Genomic DNA, 23,804 nt, shown 5'->3' on the forward strand with positions numbered 1-23,804 from the left:
TTAAAAGAGAAGGTATGTTTCACACTGCACATTCTACTGGAGGACTTCTCCAAAGGATTGAAAGAGAAGTTGGGGAAACACGTGTACAACATGCGACATCAATACTCCAAACTAAGGGAATTAAAAGAGAACCTGCGGAAAGAGGAGATCATATGTATATGGACTTTGCAGAGAACTACTTGTGTAAATACACCAGTGAAATCCAGGCAGTTCACTTTGGTGATTCTCACAAGCAGGTGACCCTCCACACCTGTGTTGGACATTCCACAAATGATACAGTTTCACTTTTCTCATTGAGCTCTTCTATATGTATGACCCCTCTGCAATCTGGGCCCATCTCTCAAAAACACTAGCCTAATTCCTTGAGCTCTGCTCAACCGACTGCTTTTGGAATCTTACTTTGTCTTAAATTAATTAAATGTTTAACAATAGTTGTTGTTCAAAATATTTGCAATAAAATATTGTTTCCTTCCTTTTTTTTTACATAGATGTCATTTCCACCACACCTTGTCATTTCCACCACACCCATAGTTTTGAGGTAAATTAATATATTATGTATAATTTACATTGATTGATTAGATAGGGAAATCATATGGTTGTTATCATAATCTTACAAAAAGGTTGGGTGGAAATATCTTATTTTCATGATAAATAAATGTTTTCAGCTGTCACAAAGTTAATTTTATACATTCAGGCATTGTGTTGAATTATTAATATTATGAAAACCTTAAATCACTGAAAATAATATTCATTACAAGTTAATGTACACATGTATAATAAATGTTATAAATTAATTGTATGATATTTAATTTTTAACGAAAATGTATGTTTAATGGCGTGATGGAAAGTACATTTGTCTATGGCTGTCTGATAATATATACATTTCTGAATAGTACGATCGCAGGCATTATCAGACGTTATTTCTAGACAAATCAAAGATAATTATAATACTGGTAAAATAGTGTTTCAATATGTTTTCTTTTCTGAAAGCTTGCAGGGCCAAAGTACCGAAATTGTAGAATCACCCAGATATTATAAAAAGGCAAAAATATCAGTAGCAACTGATAATGTAATTTTAGGGCAAGTTAGTTAAAAATAAATGATTCTTTACAGTGACGGCCTACGCTGGCCAAACCCTAACCCGAATGACGCTGGGCCAATTGTGCACCACCCTATGGGACTCCCAATCACGGCCGGTTGTGATACAGCCTGGTTTCGAAACCAGGGTCTGTAGTGACACCTTTAGCACTGAGATGCAGTGCCTTAGACCACTGCACCACTTTATTAGTAATAGCTACTAATAAGTAATAACTTTTGCATTTATAATGTAATAAATTCTGATAATGAAATAAATTGGCAATAATGTAATACATTTGCTAAATGGATAACATAATGCTTTTGCACATAATGTAATAATGGTTACATTGTGTTGATTATTATATTCTGAAATTTATATTTTTTTCCCTTGAATAGTGTAACTTAAACAAATATAATATTCACTTTTTTCCATGCATATCAAGTGTCATGCTTCAGTAATAGCTGACTACACACCAAACCACGTTCCTGAATCCTAGCTCTAAACCTGATTTTAGCAGTAAGACCCACAACCCCAGTCAATCAGTGTTTCAGTCAGTCTGTCTAAATTAGGGAGTGAGAGAGTGTGTGCCTGGGCATGCAATTTTTGTTGTTCATATAATCCTGCAAACAAAAATGAGACGCTAGGACATCCCCCGAGCGTCACAAAATGGTCACCTAAAGTGTTTTGGACATTGCTTCATGGTCCCCTGGAGGTTTTGTCTAGTTCCCGGTTTGTTAGAGTGGTCACTTGACCATCTTGTCAATATATTGGATAATCTTTAACCATACTTCTCTGGCGGTCATAGGGGTGATGTTGTTGTGGATACATCAGTCGTTGCGGGGGGGGCTACACTAGTCTGGTTCCATCTCGGGAAATGTTATTCTTGTTGTTATTCACTAGGGTTAATGTTTTAATAAAATAGTTACATTTATTTTTTTTAAGTCATTTTGGTATAGAATTATGGATTGTTTTGTTTGTGTATGAACTATTTGGCAACAAGAATTTAAAAAAAATTACAATCATTTCAGTGGTCTTGTTATCATTTCAATAGTAACATATCTTTCATGTCAAAAACATAGGCAGTTTTCATAATGGTAAATAAGTACTTTGCAAGGTTTTCCCAAAATTCTGACACAAATTTACATTCAAAGAACAAGTGAGACAGATTCTCACCTTTTTCACAGAAAACGCAGATATAACATTTTCCTGAATCATAAGATTTTTTCAGAGTAAATACAATTGTACTAACATAATTTTTTTGTATTATTTTATTGATATTTTTTGTATGTTTGAGTATTTTCTTGTTATTACCTGTCTTTTGTTTTGTTAGACATGTTTGATGTAGCAATGTAAGGTGATTTTTTTATTATGAATAATACAATACATTTGTTTTTTTTTAAGAGTCTGGTTCCATCTCCACTCTAAGGCAAATTGGCCTGTTATAAGGAGTGAAACTCCTGTTGAATATTTGTGTGATTAGAATTTGGCTAATCACATGACTACAAGGTGGGTCTTCAAATGTAGTTTATTTTCTCAGACTACACTGGATATTTGCAATAGTATCCCCCCTTCAAAGTCTGTTGTGGCAATGGACGCAAATAGTTCAAGTGTGACATTTCAAAGCGTCCACACACTTTCCATCCGAAACTGTTTGTGATATAACGAAGTTAGTTTTCGGCAATGTTTTTTGGGAGGGCTGATTGTGCACACGACATTTTTCCCCTAGAGGCAAGCTGAAAGCCTGCGCCCTTCATCGGTGATTGGTCAACAGTAGGGATCCTTCAATTGTGTTTTTTTTTACTTGAGAAATACTGCACCAAACATTGTAATGTAAAATTGCGCTTCTATTGTCCCATTTGCAAAAACGTCAAAGTTAATGACCGATTTGAGTTCTTAGATACATTTAGACTATTGAGGCATTCAGACTGCTGGCTACAGAATCTCAAGGTGGACAAATGGTACGATTGCAGATTATTTTTTCTAGTTTTTCCCCAAACTCGTTCAGTTCGCTTAGCAGAGTTCAGCTAAACGCCAGCCGAACCGAGGCATGCCGACGCCTTTAAATAGGCATGCCATTAAAGAAAGTGGTTTTAGAGTGTTACATTATTGGTTTACTTTATTACACCATTATAAAAAGACGCATCGCGTAATAATCACATTATGCATAAAAATGTGTTATGCATTCACTACATGATCAGCATTTATTACTATAGCAGTTGCTACAGGGTCTTGAAAGGTAAACATGATCACAAAGACACACTTTGGTACCAAAAACACATTTTATTTCAGTATAGCCTATATGAAATGAGTTGGATCAGTATTCAGTACTGTGACATTCAAAAATGAAAGGAGAAAAAAACATTTGCTTTGATTAAATAAAAGCCTTCTACAATAATTGTGTAGACAAATGGCTAAATTATTTTCTAAATAAAAACAGAAATGCTCGGGGTGTAAATCCCTGAACAAGATACAGGTCCAATAAAATGATGTCATGCAACCATTACATGATAAAACTACAAGCCCACAAACCCAGCTGGTGTACAGTAGATGCAACTCAGATGCTTCTCTAAATAAACCATTTCCTCCATAGCTTTAGCGAGCTACACGCAGACCAATATCAACATATTATCCAGTAGACTCACTGACAGAGCTCTGAAGAGAGAGTCCAGGAATCACAGTCTATAAAACAGTAGGCTACCTTGCTGGTCTCCCCAGTGTAAAATACATTGCATTGATATATTGGCACAAAAATAGGCATATTCCTTGAAAGTGTATCTTAGATAGAATCAAGGGGTTGTTGAGTTCACCATACAATGTTTACAGTTGCATACAGTATTGTTTGCATTTAAGCTGTGTGCACTTACATCAGGGCTTCACCTTGTGCACTATTTATATAATTAAAAAGTGGAATACAATGCACAGTAACTTTAAGGATAAACGTTTAAAAGTATCTCTGCTATGAAATGTCTTAGGGGATTTCTCTTAACGAGTGGTTATTAAAAATATTAACTGACCAGCACTTTGTATACAATGTACACAATATTCTAACAGTAAAAATGTAACTGTCTCCTATATGCAGAATACATTCTAATGTTGATCATGGCATGCTCTTTTATACTGCATGAGCCCTTTCTGAACAGAAGACAACTCCTAAACCAGTCCAGCTAAGGTTTAAGCTCTAAAAAGGACTGGGTAGTCATTGGCGGTGACAAAGTTACAATATTACCCATCTGTTGTATTATGAGACTCCTATTTTTCCAAACATTAAAAGGGAGTCATATTATTTGTTGTAAATTAATCTCACATACATTTTATAGAAACGTTCAAATACATCAAATCAAAAGTGTAACTTGCCAGCATTAGTATGTTTGTCAAAAAGGCAACTAATGCTTGTTTGGGGGTTTTAATGATTGTGCGTCACAAGGCTGAAGGGGTCTGATGACATAACTGTCTGCGTCACAAGTACTAAAATAATGACTGACCCACAGCCTATTTCCAGTCAATGCTACAATGACAATTTTAACCATCTGTTCTCAGTTACTCAGACAGGAAAAAGATAAAGAAATATCACCAAGGCCTTTGCTGGAACAGTTGAAAAAACAAACACAACTGATTTTAAAAAACACAACAGGTCAACTGCTCCCTTTAACATGACACACCTTTCAAATGGTTTCAGAAGACACTCAACCAGTGAGCAGCAACCGCAAACACTAGTCCATGTACGTATATTCCTTGCAAAAGCAAAACTATTTGGGCTTGAAATCATACGATAGTCTGAGCATCAGAGAGAGCAGACAGGCCTAGACCTGATATGGATGTCCATAACACTTCAGGGGCTGATAGAAGAATGCTGGAACTCCGCACACGCACACCATCAGAGTACAGAAAATGCACTCAAACAAACTCAATCTGATTCGCACACACACTACCTGAGCTACACAGACACTTCCCCCATACACACAAATCTCCAGGCATAGACAATCTACTCCTTAACTGAAGAGTTTCACAAAGCAGCCCTGGCAGTAGGGCTTGTCATTCTGCTCCTTGAAGGTGCCCTTGTTGAGCTGCTTGAGGCAGAAGGCACAGACAAAGTGCTCAGGGTGGAACTTCTTGGCCATGGCTGTGATGCAGCGGCCCGTGATAGGCTTCTGGCAGCCAGAGCAGAGGGACCCGCGGCGCTCGTGGTAGTGAACCTCACAGTAGGGCTGCCCATCATGCTCAAAGAAACTCCCGTTCACAAATGGGGTGAAGCACTCCTGCATACACAAACAGGGAGTAATGAGTAAGTACACGAGCCAGGACTAATAAAAACATGAATGCCCTTATGTAAAGGGAATCAGGCAGAATACAGACCCTGCAGACAAAGCACTCTGGATGCCAAAGGGAGTTCAGTGCAGAGATGTAGTTCTCCAGGATGGCTCGGGCACAGCCGCCACATTTAGGCGCAAACATGTCAAAGTAGTCCTTTCTACAGTACGCCTTCCCATCCTTCTCATGGAAGCCTTCAAGGAGACACAGATCATGAGTTCTGCACCTCACTATAAAACTGGCCATTTACAAGTGAGCTCCAAGAATGGGTCAAACTCACCCTCTGGGCCAAAGAATGATCCACACTGAGCACAGAAGAAGTGCTCAGGATGCCATGTCCTGTCCAACGCAGTCACAACTTTCTGTAAACATGAACATTGGAACAGTAACTCACTGCTAGCTGCTATTGCTACACTATCTGTCCACTGCCTTAGTTATGTTTGTCATATATGGTGTTAACTTACATCCAGAATAGGTCCGTTGCAGTAGTGGCAGCGTGGGGAGAACAGGTTGTGGTAGTCCTTCTCGCAGTAGGGCGCTCCGTCACGCTCAAAGAAGTTTCTGGAACCTATCTCCTCCTGACAGTGGGTACACACAAAGTGCTCCGGGTGCCACGTGCGCCCCATGGCAGTCACCACCTGGACACACAAATCGACAGTTTGTGTAAATTAACCATGCCAACAAAGCTCAGCAATTAAATGTAATGCGAGACCATGATCTTAGAAAAGCCACCAAAGCCTAAACTCTTACCTGTCCCACGATTGGTTTACAGCAGGCCCCACACACTCCCTTGGCAACGGTCTGCACACCCAGTTTATGGAGGTCAGACTGCAGGCTGCCGAGCATGTTGTCCAGCTTGTTGACCTGCGTTGGGGGGCCTCCAGGGCCACCTTTCCCCTGAGCCATCTGTCAAAAGATGTAGGGTGAGAGGATAGGATGGACACCAGAGCACAGTGCATTATCTCATAAAAATACATCTGTACAAATAATTAAACAGTGGGTTTAATGAAGGAAACTGAAGCCAGTGAGAAAGAGAGAAGGCGTTATGTTATAGAAATAGAAAAGGTAGAGAGAGCCATGCCTGCATTGGAGGTAAGATTGGGTCGTATTCGGTTTGACAGCCAACGGACACCAGGACTTTGGGGGGAGGTGGTGGAGGTGCAGGCTGCACTGGTGGAGAGGGTGCTGGCTTGGGGGCAGGGGCCTGCCATACTGGGACAGGTGGGGATGGAGGTTGTACAAGCGGAGGTGGGGGAGGTAGAGGAGCAGGGGTCTGCTTCATAGGTGGGGGAGGGATGGGTTCCTGGGGTGGAGGAGGGGGCAGGGGGAGGCGTAGGAGGGGCAGGGGTCTGCTTCATAGGTGGGGGAGGGAAGGGTTCCTGGGGTGGAGGAGGGGGGCAGGGGGGAGGCGTAGGAGGTAGAGGAGCAGGGGTCCGCTGCATAGGTGGGGGTCTACTGGGTTTTTCTATAATAGGAGTGTGACGAGGCGCTGGGGGAGACTGGGGTGGGTAAATGACCCTCTGAGGTAGAGGGGACTCTGGGGGAATAATGATCTGAGGAGAAGAAGAGACAGGGACAACCAGAGAGAAAGACAAAATGAAAGGTAAAGAACTGAAAGTGAAGTCAAATTTGAGTAAAAATTTATGAGAAATGTGCAATAGTATCTGGGATGGTGGGAGCCTGTTGTGATCGTATCCAGGCCAACCTTGTCCACCTCGTTCGCTGCCCCGTCGCCACGGAAGCGCTGTGGCTTGGACATGACGATGATACCCTCAGTGAGCCAATCGTCCGGCTGCTTACGCCGGCGGTCAGCCAATCGACCAATCCCCAGCTTCCCCTGCAGCTCCTCTATGAGGCGGTCCTGGGAGCTGCTCTTGTTGACAATTATGGGGCCCACCCGCCCCCTCCGGGGGTGACCCTCTCGGTACATGGGGTGTACGTTGGAGGTCTCCTTAGTGCGCCTAATCACTGATTTAAGCTAGAAGGAGAACGAGCATCAGGAATCCACTGTGATCCAGTTACAATACCGCAGGCCAGGTGAGTGGTTCAGTTCAGAGGAAGCAGTCCATTCAGATCAAGCACCATTCCAGTTCACTCAAAGCCAAAAGCAGCCGCCTCCTCAAGCGTGTGTAGCAGCAGTGGTTAAAGTCGTCCAAAGGAACGTGTCAGTCACACTCATGTGGTCTCACATGCGCAGACCCCACCCAACCGCCCACAGTCCCCATATGATCCCTGACCATTTAGCAGAACATAGTTGTGCAACATGGGGGCGTCATGCCACACTGGTGCAACAAGTGAGGTAGTCATAGGATGTGGTCACAAATTAAATTGTGTGGTTTAAAAGAATAACATGCCAACAAAGAACACAGCCAGGCAGTGAATAATTAGCCACTATGCAGTAGCAGCAAACATCCTGGTGTGCAGATTGTAATGACATTATCTCAACAACAACAAAAAGAACAGATGTTTTGGTATCAAAACAACCAGCTTCCTGAGATGGCAGAAATCTGTTATGCTACTGTATGAATAACATTTAACGCTGACCAGGGTTGGGGAGTAGCTAGTTACATATAATCGGATTACAAAATAAACCCGAATCAGTTACGTTATCAGCAAAAATATTGTAATTAGATTACAGATACTTTTAAAAACTAGATAACGTTTCAATTTAAAAAGGATGTTTGCAAAAAAATGGACACCTTTCTGTTTTCAAGTCGGGATTGAAAAAAGGTGCTAGTTTAAGTTTGTTCCACGTGAGCAAGCCTGGAGACGACTATGATGACACACCAAATGCTTTTGGATGGATCCTTTGTCTTCTAATGCCTCTTAAGGGCAAAGTAATCCAAAAGTATCAGATTACGTTACTGATTACAATTTTGGATAGGTAAGTAGTAACTAATAGATTACATTTAGAAAGTAACCTACCCAACCCTGACTGTTGTTTCTGTGTGTGTTTGTGCAGATCCAAAACAGTGTGGCGGCAAGGGCAGTCCCATACATGTCCAGATGCTGAGACCCTGTCCACAGTGGCCTGCTGCAGCAGAGGCAGGTCCAGGGAAGCATCAGGAGTCCCAGGGCAGGAGGAGCCATCCAGGGACTCATCCATCCAGCTGGCCTCAGTCGTCGGGGTCATGCTCCCATCTGTATAAGGTCTCTCTGGTGGCATACCACCATCCAGTCCATCTTGGAGACACATGTTCAGCTCCACATCGGCCCAGTCCATGAGCTCCCTATACCCATCAACATGTCCACTTATTACTGACCCATCCCGGGTAAATGTCCCTTCATGGCTACTTGCCTCGTCCCCGGTCCTTGCCCCGTCCCGGGTACTTTCGGCGGTGTCCGGCTGCACCTCCCTTCTGTCTAAGGGCATGATGCACTTCTCATGCACCACCTCCTGCTTCAGCAGAGGTGCCTCCATAGGGACTCTATCGTTCTCAATCTTGGCCAAACGCATGGCCAGCAGCTTATCCAGGGCTTCATCCAGAGAGGGCTCAGCTGCAGGGACTGGCTGCAGAACTCTCCTTGAGATCATGGGGCTCGTGAGAGCAGGGGGAAGGGGAGCCTTGGGATATGTGACCAGAGATGGTGAGGGGGCTTTCGAAGCAGTGAGAGGAGTAGGGGACTTGGAGTAAGAGAAAGGAACAGGACTAAGGCTCTTAGTAGTAGTTGGAGTCGATAAACTTAGATCCATGTCAGTTAGGGGACTGGGGCTTTTGGTAACAGAGGGAGGAGTTATGCCACGTTCTAGAGACGGACTAGGGGATTTTAAGGGGTTCTGGTCCAGCGTGGTGCTGGCTGAGGTGAGTGATGGTCTAGCAGCATTGGGAGGACTGGTGTCTGTGCTAGGTGAAGGATTGGAGTGGTTGAGGACTACCAAGGACTTCTGATGAGAGGACAGCATGGTGGCAGAGACGTCGATGAAGGCTTCTGGTTCACTCTCTGCAAAGAACAGAGGGCTCTGGAAGGTTACAGTTGCTGGGGGAGGGCTTGATAATGAGGGATGTGGAGAGGACACTGCCCCGCCACCTTCCTCCTCTATGTGCAGCTCCCAATCAGGCAGTGATAAGAGAGGGGAGTCACAGGCAGGTTGAGAGGAAAGGAGGGGGGAAGGGGCAGCTGCAACAGGGGAGGAGGGGGTACGTGGATGAGGATGGACCTCCAGAGTGCTGCTGGGGGAGATTTCTGCTTGATCCAGCTGGGGATCAAAAGGTTCATAGACCAAGGAGCCAAGAACAGGACAGGACAGGCAGGAGAGGAAAAGGACACCACAAGAGCAGGAAGATAAAGAGAAATAATCAGATCAGAAAATATAGAATTTAAGGAATCTAATAAAGGATTTCTTTCATAAAAGGACAAGCGTAAGTCCTGTCAACACACACAGACAGCTGTGCACCTTGAAGTCGGACAGGGAGGCCATGAGCTCGTCAAGCTCGCGTGTAGCACAGGATGCTGAGATTCTGGCCTGCTGCTGAGAGGGAGAGTCCAGCTCACTGTGAAGAACAGAGGGGCTGGGGATACAGAAGACACAAACAAAGCACATGATCACAAACACAATCCAACCTAGACCCCTGAAACAAGTTATTATTCATACAATCATTGCATGTGATCAGATAGAGCACCACAATCCAGGTTACAGTAGACGATTACCATCATCTCATTGCTAGTTAGCACATATCCTATAAATCAAAGTTATGACAAACTCATCCTTATCCATCTGTGACTCTTGAGTAGCAGTAACTGCTAATATCCTGACCTGGGATTGGGTACAGAACCCTCCAGCTCATCCAGCAGACTCTCCACTGTGGGCCGGCCATCCTCCACCACCCTGGTCCCATTCTGTTTGGGCTTCTCCTGAACGGGAGGGCTCACCATGATGTCAGGGGGCCCCCCGTTCTGCTGGACAAAGTTGGTAATGCTGCAGGATGGCAGGGGTGGGGCGGTTTCCTCTGTGGGTAGAGAGGACAGCGGGACATTGTTTATCATCACAGTAACATGTAGTAAACACATACTGCAAGAACTAAACCACCTATTGCACAGTTGATGGCAGAGGTAAGTACCACTTTGGTAATATAAACACCTAGTGAATATTTATGCAGGATGTGGTTCGCTGTCTGTCTACCTGTGGTGGGGAAAGAGGGAGAGTTCTGCTGGACAGCATTGAGCTCCAGGAGCAGCCGGTCTAGCTCTGACAGGTTACTGCCTAGCGCGGAGCTCATGGCTCCCGCAGATGGGTCAGCAGATTTCTGTTTGTTGGGGAAACTGACAGAGGCAGAGACAGCGGGTGTCAATTGTGTGTAAAGTGTGAAACAAACAGAGTGACAGATGGTCTAGTAGTCTCCCAGTGGAGGTCCCTTCCTAGGGATCTGTTCCTATGGTCCTCCTGCCTACCTGTACACGTGGTCCTCTTCAATGTGGGACCGGGGCGGGCTGCTACTGTCCATGGACCATGAGCTCTTCGGAGCTGAACCCAAGGACTGCGGAGAAGAGAACAGTCAATCAGTTCAGTCTTGAAAAGCCATTTACTGAATGATATGCGCGAGTGTGAGTCTGATGTGCGACTGACCTGTTGGGAGGAGTGGAGGGAGTCAATCACAGAGCCATTCAGAGCCTCAGCGGAGGGAGGGGGCGGCACCGGGGGAGGGACTGACACATCCTGGTAGGAGTTTCCCCCAGTGGGGAAAGAGTAGGGGGTTTCCTCAGACAGGAACACAGGACGCTTGGAAATGTGGGATGTCGTGGATTCCAGGTCCGCCAGCAAAGCGTCTGAGTTGGTAAGAAATGCTTCCATGGTTAGACACAGTTTAGAGCTCTGACACTCAAATATTTGACAGAAATACAAACCCTAATGCTGCCACAGTATCGTGACATCACGAGGGAAGGGCAGACTTGTTCGAGTGACGACCCAACTATTCCTTCCCCTCTTTCTGGAACAATCATTCACAGAAGATCAAGATGCAACACAACTTTTCCTATGCTTAGTATGAATGTGAATAGTTTGCAGATTTAGTTATGTTGCCTCCTTTAGAATGTGAAAAATGTAAAGCCGCGTAGCGTTTAGGGCTGGGAATTGCCAGAGACCTTACAATACGATATGTATTGCAATTTGATACTGTGATTTTATTGTGATTTGATGTTCCAAACATATTGCATACTGAGTTTACAAAACATTAAGGACACCAGCTCTTTCCACAACACACTGACCAGGTGAAAGCTATGATCCCTAATTGATGTCACTTATTAAATCTACTTCAAATCAGTATAGATGAAGGGGTGGAGACAAGTTAAATTAATATTTAATAAAATATAAATATAATATTAAAAAAATAATAATAAATCTACTTCAAATCAGTGTAGATGAAGGGGCTCTACCAACTGAGCTACAGAAGGACCATTATTATTATATTATTATATTATTTAAATTAATATTTAAGCCTTGGGACACAGATTGTGTGTGTGCCATTCAGAAGCTGAATAGAAAAGACAAAAATATTTAAGTGCCTTTGAACTGGGTATGGTAGTAGGTGCCAGGTGCACTGGTTTTTGTCAAGAACTGCAACGCTGCTGGGTTTTTCACACTCAACAGTTCCCCATCTGTATCAAGAATAGTCTACCACCCAAAGGACATCCAGCCAACTTGACACAACTGTGGGAAGCATTGGAGTCAGCATGGACCAGCATCCCTGTAGAACACTTTTGACACCTTGTAGTTCATGCCCTGACGAATTGAGGCTGTTCTCAGGGCAAAAGGGGGTGCAACTCAATATTAGGAAGTTGTTTAATGTTTTGTACACTGCTCAGTGTATGTCTGCTGCAGAGGGACAAGACATTTACATGTCATCCAGAGTGACTTACAGTTAGTGCATTCTAAGATGGCTACCACATATCACAGGCATAGCCATCATTAGAGTCCGAGCTGGAAGTCATGGTACGAAGGAGGATTATTTAAGATATGGTTAGAAGAGGTAGGGGTTCAGATGTTTTCAGAAGATGGGCAGGAACTCTGCTGTCTTAAAGCGGGTTTCTCCATTGGGGTGCCAGGACAGAGAAGAGCTTGGACTGGGCTGAGCTGCCCTCCCGTAGGGGTATGAGGGCCAAGAGACCTGAGGTGTCAGAACGGAGTGCTTGGGACGGGGTGTAGGGTCTGAGCATAGCCTGAAGGTAGAGAGGGGCAGTTCCTCTTGCTGTTCCGTACGTTAGCGCGAATGGTCTTGTAGTGGATGTGAGCTTCAACTGGAAGCCAGTGGAGTGTGCGTCAGAGCAGGGTGACATGGGAAAACATGAAGGTTGAAAACCAGGCGGGCTACAGCGTTCTGGATAAGTTGCAGGGGTTTTGACAAGAGGGCCATGATAAAATGAGTTTCAGTCATGGAAGTAAAAGTACTGAAAACAAATTTTCTTCCTATTTAAAAGATGAAGAACAAGCTATGCACCAAAAATGCTGGAGTTTTGGTGCAGGTGCAGCGCAAAAATGACATTGTGATATGTAACTGTACCAAGACAGTCTGGAGTCTACCAAGTAGCGGGTGTCTAAACTGACAATTCCTAAGTGTATGAGTCAGTCCCTCATTCCAACCGGTCACTCAGCCTCCTCATTCCAAAAAAAGGCCTGCTCCCCAGGGCCCCTCCACAGTAGTCCTGTCCTGTCCTGCCCCAGGAGCTAAGATTAGGTCATCAGCATAGCGCCACAGACACACAAATCCCCAGTGTCATTTCTAAACCCACTATTCTCTCCACCCTTCCCATCAAATATCTTTCTATTGGGCCCTAAAAGATATATAGCTCCTGTCAGTAAATTTTTTTACATTTACATTTAAGTCATTTAGCAGACGCTCTTATCCAGAGCGACTTACAAATTGGTGCATTCACCTTATGACATCCAGTGGAACAGTCACTTTACAATAGTGCATCTAAATCTTAAAGGGGGGGGGGAGAGGGAATACTTATCCTATCCTAGGTATTCCTTAAAGAGGTGGGGAAATACCTGGCTGTCAGTAAGTACCTGGCTGTCAGTAAGTACCTGGCTGTCAGTAAGTACCTGGCTGTACCTGGCTGTCAGTAAGTACCTGGCTGTCAGTAAGTACCTGGCTGTCAGTAAGTACCTGGCTGTCAGTAAGTACCTGGCTGTCAGTAAGTACCTGGCTGTCAGTAAGTACCTGGCTGTCAGTAAGTACCTGGCTGTCAGTAAGTACCTGGCTGTCAGTAAGTACCTGTCTATGTGTCTTGGATTGTCCGTTGTTCCATTTGTCTTCAACAGAAATAGTTTCTCTCTTTTCCAAGAAGATTTGTGTGAGCATGAGACAGACAGCATATCTCCTCCAGGGTTATCAAGTGTACAGCACAGCATTAGTGTCCCTTAGAACACCAGAACAAAATAGACCCTGACATCACCCACTCTATCCATCCATCTTCAGTCAGTTAAGAATAGCCTGTTAAAATGTCGCACATACTGGGATGATGGCACAGGGAATCCTCAGTCTATTTTAAGTAAACAAGCGTAAAAACCTAGAGAACATTAAATTGGTTCAACTAAATGATCTGATAAATAGAGAGTCTAAGATCCCAACTTTACAACAACAACTTCATGAGGTGATCCACAGTCAAATTCAAGTGGGCATCCATCATACATACTGCACCTAAGACCACAGTCAAAAAGTCCATCTTAGGTCACACACACACAAAATCTTCTTTAAGTCAAACAAAGCAAAAACAAGTTACATGCAAGAAACTAAGATGTTATTAACAGTTCGAGAGTTATAGTTCAGAGCAAATGTTAATCTTCACTGGGCAAAATGCCCCCTTAGTATTACTTCTGATAGTCTTGGGTACTGGGTCGTCAGGTGGCGTATGCGAGTGCGTAACTGTGTATACAAAACAGAGGGACTGAGAGGACTACGACTAGCTAATGACCCATCTGCTAAGGGTGTGGTGGCGGGGGCAAATCAGAAACAGGCACTGGATATTATTACAATTCCTTACTCAAAGCCTCTCCCTCCAACTCACCCCGGGGCTTCCTTTTTCTCTCAGAAAAAAATTAAAAAGGAACTAGGTGTCTGTCTACTTCTGTTAACCGACTGAACTTTTTAGCCCGTAAAAAATAAAATAATCTCTATAGAACCTTGACTTTATTAGAACCTATTCTCTACCACAACTTCCTTCCACAGTACTTCCCCCACTGTTCATTTAGAGCAGAGACCCCAACCAGTAGCAAGATGTTAAACCACATGGGAGCAAAACCTATTTAAAGCTGTACTCTCAGCAAGTATGTCAGTGCAAACGTGCTGAACTACAACTACCAGCTGGAAATGAGCTGCACATGGTGCTGACAAAGGTCTTAAAGTCTCCTTCATCACAATTACAATGAAGCCTAATGAAAATCACTATCCTCTCTCTAAATTTCCATTATTCTGTGAATATCTTACATGGTGTGGCTTCCCCTTTAATAATAAATAATCACGAAAGTCATTCCTGAAACACTACAGTGCCTTGCGAAAGTATTCGGCCCCCTTGAACTTTGTGACCTTTTGCCACATTTCAGGCTTCAAACGTAAAAAGATATAAAACTGTATTTTTTTGTGAAGAATCAACAACAAGTGGGACACAATCATGAAGGGGAACAAAATTTATTGGATATTTCAAACTTGTTTAACAAATCAAAAACTGAAAAATTGGGCGTGCAAAATTATTCAGCCCCCTTAAGTTAATAATCTGTAGCGCCACCTTTTGATGCGATTACAGCTGTAAGTCGCTTGGGGTATGTCTATCAGTTTTGCACATCGAGAGACTGAAATTGTTTCCCATTCCTCCTTGCAAAACAGCTCGAGCTCAGTGAGGTTGGATGAAGAGCATTTGTGAACAGCAGTTTTCAGTTCTTTCCACAGATTCTCGATTGGATTCAGGTCTGGACTTTGACTTGGCCATTCTAACACCTATATATGTTTATTTTTGTACCATTCCATTGTAGATTTTGCTTTATGTTTTGAATCATTGTCTTGTTGGAAGACAAATCTCCGTCCCAGTCAGGTCTTTTGCAGACTCCATCAGGTTCTCTTCCAGAATGGTCCTGTATTTGGCTCCATCCATCTTCCCATCAATTTTAACCATCTTCCCTGTCCCTGCTGAAGAAAAGCAGGTCCAAACCATAATGCTGCCACCACCATGTTTGACAGTGGGGATGGTGTGTTCAGGGTGATGAGCTGTTGCTTTTACACCAAACATAACGTTTTGCATTGTTGCCAAAAAGTTCAATTTTGGTTTCATCTGACCAGAGCACCTTCTTCCACATGTTTGGTGTGTCTCCCAGGTGGCTTGTGGGAAACTTTAAACAACACTTTTTATGGATATCTTTAAGAAATGGCTGTCTTCTTGCCACTCTTCCATAAAGGCCAGATTTGTGCAATATACGACTGATTGTTGTCCTATGGACAGAGTCTCTCACCTCAGGTGTAGATCTCTGCAGTTCATCCAGAGTGATCATGGGCCTCTTGGCTGCATCTCTGATCAGTCTTCTCCTTGTATAAGCTGAAAGTTTAGAGGGACGGCCAGGTCTTGGTAGATTTGCAGTGGTCTGATACTCCTTCCATTTCAATATTATCGCGTGCACAGTGCTCCTTGGGATGTTTAAAGCTTGGGAAATCTTTTTGTATCCAAATCCAGCTTTAAACTTCTTCACAAAAGTATCTCGGACCTGCCTGGTGTGTTCCTTGTTCTTCATGATGCGCTCTGCGCTTTTAACAGACCTATGAGACTATCACAGTGCAGGTGCATTTATACGGAGACTTGATAACACACAGGTGGATTGTATTTATCATCATTAGTCATTTAGGTCAACATTGTAACATTCAGAGATCCTCACTGAACTTCTGGAGAGAGCTTGCTGCACTGAAAGTAAAGGGGCTGAATAATCTTGCACGCCCAATTTTTCAGTTTTTGATTTGTTAAAAAAAAGTTTGAAATATCCAATAAATGTCGTTCCACTTCATGATTGTGTCCCACTTGTTGTTGATTCTTCACAAAAAATATACAGTTTTATATCTTTATGTTTGATGCCTGAAATGTGGCAAAAGGTCGCAAAGTTCAAGGGGGCTGAATACTTTCGCAAGGCACTGTATATCACACATAGCAAGCTAGGTATGATATACTAGTACACAAAATAATGTCGACCTTACCCATGGCAGTGCAGGCAAGCCTTACCAACCCCCCACTTTGAGAGGAATGAACACACCGCCAAGTACCTCAGTATGCCAGACCGGGATCTCTAGTCTATTCTCTGCTTAGTATGACTAGATTACTAGATTTACCCCCCCGCGCTGCTACTACATCTGACCCTGGCCAACCCCCGAGGTAATGATCAGTTGGAGATTCCAGTGAAAATCTAAGTGTTTCAATCATGCCTTTAATGGATATTTGGGTAATGTATGGACTACTCAAGGGTGTACCTAGTAGAAGCTGGTACCCCACCTTCATTGTAAAAGGGATTGTTAATTAAGCTAAGAGCAATGAGTGGAGGATATTTAGTCATAGCTAAAGGTCTGCTGCAATACACTCCTGTATAGTTCTTCAGGCCTGGGCTACATTGACATACAGGTTTACTGGAGGGTGCTGAAGGAAATGCCACTGGAATAAATTCATTCATTTGTGTTTATTGCTCCTCCTGTGGAGGGCAGCGTTGTGTCTGAAACGTTGATGACAAAGGGACTGTGGCTTGAGTTGGTTTGGGGGGGGGGGGTCATTTTGCTTCTTAATACAGCTAAGTACTGTAAGCCAAGTAACACATAAAATCTTCGAGATGGGTAAAGTCCACTCTTTTCAGAGCAAATCCTGACGACTTCTGAGAAAAATGCAATTATAAGACTGCCCACTTCTATGGGAGACGCAGATTCTGCCATTTGGGGATTCTAAGCAGGCCATTAGCAAAAGAGTTCAAGTCACCGGACTTTGTTTATTGCAGCTTCAATGACTTAAATAGATTAGCAATACATTCCTGTCGTGATTCTTTCAACAAAAGGGTCTCATATAAAGTCATGATGTTCAAACATAAGCCAACAGTCTAGTGTTGTGTGCTTACTGTATGGGCAGTCTTTGGGTGGTGGGTGTACGTGTATATTCTTGCCGCAGTCTGTAGCCCCCCCTCCTCCTGCCCGTACCAAAACCCTGCAGTCTTTATCTGATGGGCGGAAAGGTGCATTCCACACATTCCACTGTTTGTCTCAGAGAGAAATCAGCCAGGGAAACAGAGGAGGGTGGCAGAGGAGATGGGGAGGCATGTGATGGAGGGCAAGAACAAAAGAAGGATGATCTGTACTATAAAAACCGTAATATGTAACTTACATGAAAGTAGCAAATATGAAAAGAAAACAAAATACACTTAACAAAAATATAAAACTCAGTGATAGTCCCATGTTTCATAAGCTGAAAAATAAAAGATTCCAGAAATGTACCATACGCACAAAAAGCTTATTTCTCTCAAATGTTCTGCATACATTTGTTTACATCCCTGTTAGTGAGCATTTTTACTTCACCAAGACAATCCATACACCTGCCAGGTTTGGCATAACAAGCGGATTAAACAGCATGATCATTACAAAGGTGCACCTTGTGCTGGGGACAATAAAAAGCCACTCTAAACCGTGCAGTTATGTCACACAACACAATGCCACATCTTTTGAGAGAGCGTGCAATTGGCATGCCGACTGCAGGAAGGTCCACCAGACCTGTTGCCAGAGAATTTAATCTTCATTTCTTTACTATAAAGTTGTCGTCTCAGAGAATTTGGCAGTACGTCCAACCAGCCTAGCAACCACGCCATGCCAGGACCTCCACATCCGGCTGATGAAACTGTGGGTTTGCACAACCGAAAGAGTTTCTGCACAAAATGTCAGAAACCGTTTACGGGAAGCTCATCTGCGTGCTCGTTGACCTCAGGGTCTTGACCCGACTGCAGTTTGGCGTCGCAACCGACTTTAGTGGTCAAACGCTCCCCTTCGATGGCCACTGGAGAAGTGTGCTCTTCACAGAGGAATCTCGTTTTCTATTGTACCAGTCACATGGCAGACAGCGTGTATGGCTTCGTGTGGGCGAGCGGTTTGCTGATGTCAACGTTGTGAACAGAGTGCCCCTTTGTGAAGGTGGGGTTATGGTATGAGCAGACATAAGCCACCCAACAACGAACACAATTGCATTTTGTGGATGGCAATTTGAACGGACAGAGATTCCGCGACAAGATCCTGAGGCCCATTGTTGTGCCATTCATCTGCCTCCGTCACCTCATGTTTCAGCATGATAATGCACAGCCATGTCGCAAGGATCTGTACACAATTCCTGGAAGCTGGAAATGTCCCAGTTTTTCCCTGCATACTCACTGCATGTCACCCATTGAGCATGTTTGAGATGCTCTGGATCAACGTGTATGACAGCATGTTCCAGTTCCCACCAATATCCAGTAACGTCGCACAGCCATTGAAGAGTGGGATAACATTCCACAATCAACTCTATGCAAAGGAGATGTGTCGCGCTGCATGAGGCAAATGGTGGCCACACCAGATACTGACTGGTTCTGTGACCAACAGATGCATATCTGGATTCCCAGTCATGTGAAATCCATAGATTAGGGCCTAATGGATTTGTTTCAATTGACTGATTTCCTTATATGAACTGTAACTCAGTCAAATCTTTGAAATTGTTGCAGTTATATCTTTGTTCAGTGTATAATGTTTTGCAATACAGGATATGATTGACCAGCCAGAAACCATCATTCAATCAGTTGTACAACCACAAGGTTCCAGATAAGTGAGGAAAAAATATAAATACATTTGTCAGTTTAAAAACAATGAAAGTACTATGCTATAATTAGATAATAACAATAGGGCCAGATCAACAAAGTCCAATATACTGGAGTCCAGGATAAGAGAGATGTCAATGTTTTTATTACCCATGGCAGGCCCAGGGAGCCATGCTTCCCAGGCAGCAGGCAGCCCAGCCAGTTCAACTTTCCTACTGACACATTGGATACAGTGATGGGCCACCAGGGTTCACAGCTCACATGTTAATAGCTGGGGGGCAGAGAGCAGAGCTGGCCAGAGCCACATGTAGGAAGAAACACTATCCCATCGGGCCTACCCAACATGATATTTATACCAATCAGGAGAGACTGGGGCCAGAAAGGGGTGGAGGGAGAGATACCAGAGGAGAATAGGGGGGGGGGGGGGGGTTACACCACAGAGAGAGTAGGGGGGGGAACAGTGAGCTTAAAGACATACTGAAGGGAGCAGGGACAGAGTGGTGTGGTGTTTCAGAGAAAGACAGAAGGATCTTGAAGCAAGATCGGGTCAGTGGCTTTAAAAGAAACATCACTAAAAAATACCCGCCCAAGCAGCCCCATATCCGAAAGATGACACTCCCTGAAGAGATCGCTGGACTAAAATAAAAGCGCTTCCCCACAAGTCAGTAAATCAGACGACAGGGAAGTCTAAAGACCATTCTGACACAGACAGTCACACTTAGACATTGAGGACAAACTCACACCAATACATCGAGCAGCTACTGTGAATTCAGAGTATGTGTCTGTTGGGGGCGGAGGTGTGAAAACATCAAGAATTGACTGTTTGGTTTCTCTTCTCTCAATGTTCAGCACTGAATCACACCAACCAACCTCCAAAAACAGCCAGCCAACTTCCATGTACTGTGACCCTGTGGAGACCTCCACAGAGCAGAGTGCCACAGCCACACTGAGCTCTTTGAACAACATGCCCTGGGGTGTCCCAGCCTGAGTAATGTGGGAAGAATCCAGCGCAAACTGATTCCTGCTCCATTATTTCGGACCCATCAGGAATATAAATCAGCACTGTTCTAAGAGCCAAGAAACACGGCCAGAGTGAGAAGGTGGAAGAGAGTGACAGAGGGAAACAGTTGAGGAAATAAAGGCGAGAGAGAGGGGACAACGACGGACTTTTATTGGTCAAAAACACATCCTTAACAGCGGTGGCAGAGCCTGTATCTCTTGCTGCGTTTCCTGAACCCTGAATGCTGATTCTGCTCATTGTTTTCTTCTCCGTTTCCTCGGGATGTGAGGCAGGGTCTGTTGCCTAAGCGATGAGGTCAGCCATGCAGCTCCCCTCCCCAGACTCAGAACAGGATGGGTGTGGACAGAGCACTGAGAGCACACGGACTGGACTCATTTACAGAGAGGACCATCCCATTAGTACAGAAAGCAGGCCCACTCAAACACACTGTAGTGATATGCATACAGTCAGTAACACTACAGGTCCCTAGGGGTGATGACTAGCCTGGTAACACTTCCTCACTGCTGACACACTGAAATACATTAACTCATTAAGGATCAACTACCAAAGTTGTAAGGATGGCTACGTGTCTAACTTAAAAGTGTGGCTGGCAAACACTGTAAACATTTAGGATCACCCCATTTAACATGTGCCTCTCTTGAACCAGGGGATATTTTCATTTTTCTATAAGGTAATCAACTAATGCAGTCCACATCTCCTCATAGAGGAGCACTGTTCAACAGATTGCAACATTGCCTCTCCTGTAGTGTTGTCCTCTTGACCAGCTGCCAACCTATACACCACCCACACACTGCGCTCTATCCTGATGACCAGTCATAACATAACCGAAGGGTCAGTCAGCCAATCTGTGTGCTCCCCCAGCACGGAGTCTACATTTCACAGGCTCCTGAGGAATTCACAGAGGAGAGTGGGGACTTCACACATCAAACACACCAGTAAGATAGTGCCAGTCAGTGTCAGATGGCCTGTGTGGATAAAGAGTCATCAGGAGGAAGGATCAGCTGCACTGCAGCCACATCAGTAATGGTTCTGGGCCTGGCCACCACCTGATCAGAGCAGCGTGAGATGGGACTCTGGAACGTTCATAGGTCTCGTCTAACCTAGGTTACTTACACGGCACTACAGAACCCCCCTTGAAATGGGGACATATCTAGTACACTGAGCCAAGTAGAGAGAGGATGGGATGATTGGGTTATGCAGCAGTAGGTCATCCATGCAAAGACCATGGAATAGGGTTTTACTAGAAGGACGTAGTAGGACTGACTGAGGGTACCTGTTTGTAAAGAGCCCTAGAGATTTATTTACAGTGCCAGTGGAACGGAGTGGTGGGAGGAGGTGAGCCGTGACCCAGTGAGTATTTGGCCTTCGACCCTGACAAACAATGATGTTAGACATTCCACAGCAGCCTCTCCCCCTCCCTCAGGCCTGGCTTCCCGACTTAAGTGAGACGACAGGCTCTCCCTCAGTTAACAATCAGCCCTTTCACTGGCCCAGAGCAGCTAATGAGCCCTGGAGGTATTCTCAGATCAGGCCAAGCTCAAAATATGGCTCCTCATCCCTCTACTTAAACAAAAACCAAAAACACATCGCTGAAACTCAACATAGGCTATTTCAAACAGCTACTGGACTATTCTTTTTAATGAAGATTACTTTATTGTCCCATTTCCTTAGAGAGAAAGAAAATGTGTATCACTTGATCAGTTCAATCAACTGAGACGCTGACACACACCCTGAGGATTTGAAAGCACAGGAGAGAGAGTCATGCTTTGGTTGCTGGCCTGCCTCTAGCCTCTTGGCTACATGCCAACGCCCTTCTGTGCATGAAGATGAAAGCAATTGCATTTATTCAATAACACACTTTCTAATCTGAGAAGGTTTAGTGAATTGGCAACCTGATGAAATCTATTTAAAATATATATATAGACTTTCTGAGTTCTAAGTGTAGTGCCACAGATCAAGGGTCAGTGAACTATAACAGTTGACTGGTCAGCTATCTTGTCACAGAAAATAGACTGAGGGGTAAATGGTGGCATTGGGGGGTGACCTATCAGCCAGCATGATCAACCAGACACTTGGTGCCAAAAAAGCACTGATGCATGTAACCATGGAATATGATCTGTGTGTATGAACGGTGCAGCTTGATGTATCGCAGGTTCGGCTATTTGAGATAAGCCGGTTCCAAGTGTTTCTGTGTGTAAATATCTCTGGTGCATATTTGTGTGCAAAAAGTGCTCTATTCTTTTGAAGAACCATATTGCCCCAGGTGGCTACTCTAATGGCTGAGTATGTACTCTAAACATTAGGCTTTGGACAGGGGTCAAAAGGGTCATGAGACCCATAAAATAGGCCTACTGGTACTACTCCCACCACAGAAGGACTACCACAACAGTATAAGAGGTCAGCTAGTCAGGATCCCTGGGACATCATTCCCAAAACCAGGGTCCCCTGATAGCATGGACCATCTAAGTAGGCACCTAACCATTATATAATAACTATTTAGTTTCACCTCTGGTATGCCAGGAAAAGGTAGCAAGTCTGCTAATTTCAGCATTTGGGAGAGCTTCCATCCTGCCTGTTAAGAAGGCACAACCAATACTTACACCTCATTGTCTCTAACAAGTCAGACATTTCCCCCTTTCCATATTTGACACACAAGAAACGACAATGGGCGTGATGATACATTTTCTTTAAAGGATAGACATACACTATTTATCATTTAGTAATTTCACATGAGTTTCTTATATGGAGCTGGTGTCGCCATTTACAATATGACTAACACTGGACCTAAAAGCTATAGTGTACCGTGTTACTTTAGATAACTTCATAGCACCTATATGAACTGTAATGATACGAACGTTTCAGTACAAAAAAAAACGCGGATAACTTCGCGGCCTATGACGGTAAAGCCAATTAACATGGGTGGTGTTGGAACCTCGATTCTATATAAACCAACGATGTTGATACATCGGACAGATTTATGCCAAAGTGTTATCTAAAATAAAGTAAATAATTTATGCAAGAGTTGACCATTGTAATTGTTCCATTCAACGAAGAAAAACCTGACATGAAAAGTGTATAAACGGGGTTAAATTCGAAGCTATTGAATGTAGTTTAGCCTACAATGTTATGCCTGTTGAGCTCAGATATTAAAACAAATCTCTGGCCGTCGATTATCCCAAGATCTTGAAAGAAATCCCCGCTGCCTTGAAATACATGACTTTTTCTCAACCCATACTTTCCACTATGCTGAATAGAAAACGGCTGAGATTAGAAAAGGACACGGTATGAAATTTACCTAAATCGTCCATTCCAGCGTTGGCTTCACCAGTGAAAAGTTCCTGTAAAGGTTTAACAACTTTTCGGCGTCCGTGGTTTCCTTTCAAAATCTCAATAGTTTACTCTGCTGAAGTTGGTTGTGAAGTACAGTACAGGACCGATGTGCATGTGTACTTCACCGCGACGGGCATTTATATAGCCTACGCAATAGCCGACATGAAAGTAACCTAATTTAGCAGGCGTAAAATAACCTGGTCCGGGTAAAGAACTCTCCTTTGATAAAGTGCGGCCTCTAGCGAGTGATAACAAAATAGTCTACTGTATCAGACAGGCTGCCACAA

General features: G+C 43.8%; 1 protein-coding gene across 2 annotated transcripts; it reads right to left on the bottom strand.

Moving 5' to 3' along the window:
• Nucleotides 1–3,338: 3,338 nt before the first annotated feature.
• Nucleotides 3,339–23,716, bottom strand: LOC124036197 (paxillin-like). Of its 2 annotated transcripts, XM_046350454.1 has the most exons (11): nucleotides 23,483–23,670; nucleotides 10,953–11,152; nucleotides 10,778–10,863; nucleotides 10,509–10,648; nucleotides 10,143–10,335; nucleotides 9,783–9,897; nucleotides 6,137–6,292; nucleotides 5,851–6,024; nucleotides 5,667–5,748; nucleotides 5,432–5,580; nucleotides 3,339–5,334 (listed from the first exon to the last, which is right to left on the bottom strand). In XM_046350454.1, exons 1-11 carry the CDS (start codon nucleotides 23,493–23,495, stop codon nucleotides 5,068–5,070), a joined length of 1,575 nt encoding a protein of 524 aa, XP_046206410.1. In that variant the 5' UTR covers nucleotides 23,496–23,670; the 3' UTR covers nucleotides 3,339–5,067. The 2 variants fall into 2 exon arrangements, with proteins under 2 accessions (XP_046206410.1, XP_046206409.1); XM_046350453.1 differs by lacking the exons at nucleotides 3,339–5,334; nucleotides 5,432–5,580; nucleotides 5,667–5,748; nucleotides 5,851–6,024; nucleotides 6,137–6,292 and adding exons at nucleotides 6,309–6,939; nucleotides 7,092–7,364; nucleotides 8,385–9,584 and having other exon boundaries at nucleotides 23,483–23,716.
• Nucleotides 23,717–23,804: the final 88 nt, after the last annotated feature.

This window comes from Oncorhynchus gorbuscha, linkage group LG05 (genome assembly GCF_021184085.1).
Source record: "Oncorhynchus gorbuscha isolate QuinsamMale2020 ecotype Even-year linkage group LG05, OgorEven_v1.0, whole genome shotgun sequence".
Taxonomy (NCBI): Eukaryota; Metazoa; Chordata; class Actinopteri; order Salmoniformes; family Salmonidae; genus Oncorhynchus; species Oncorhynchus gorbuscha.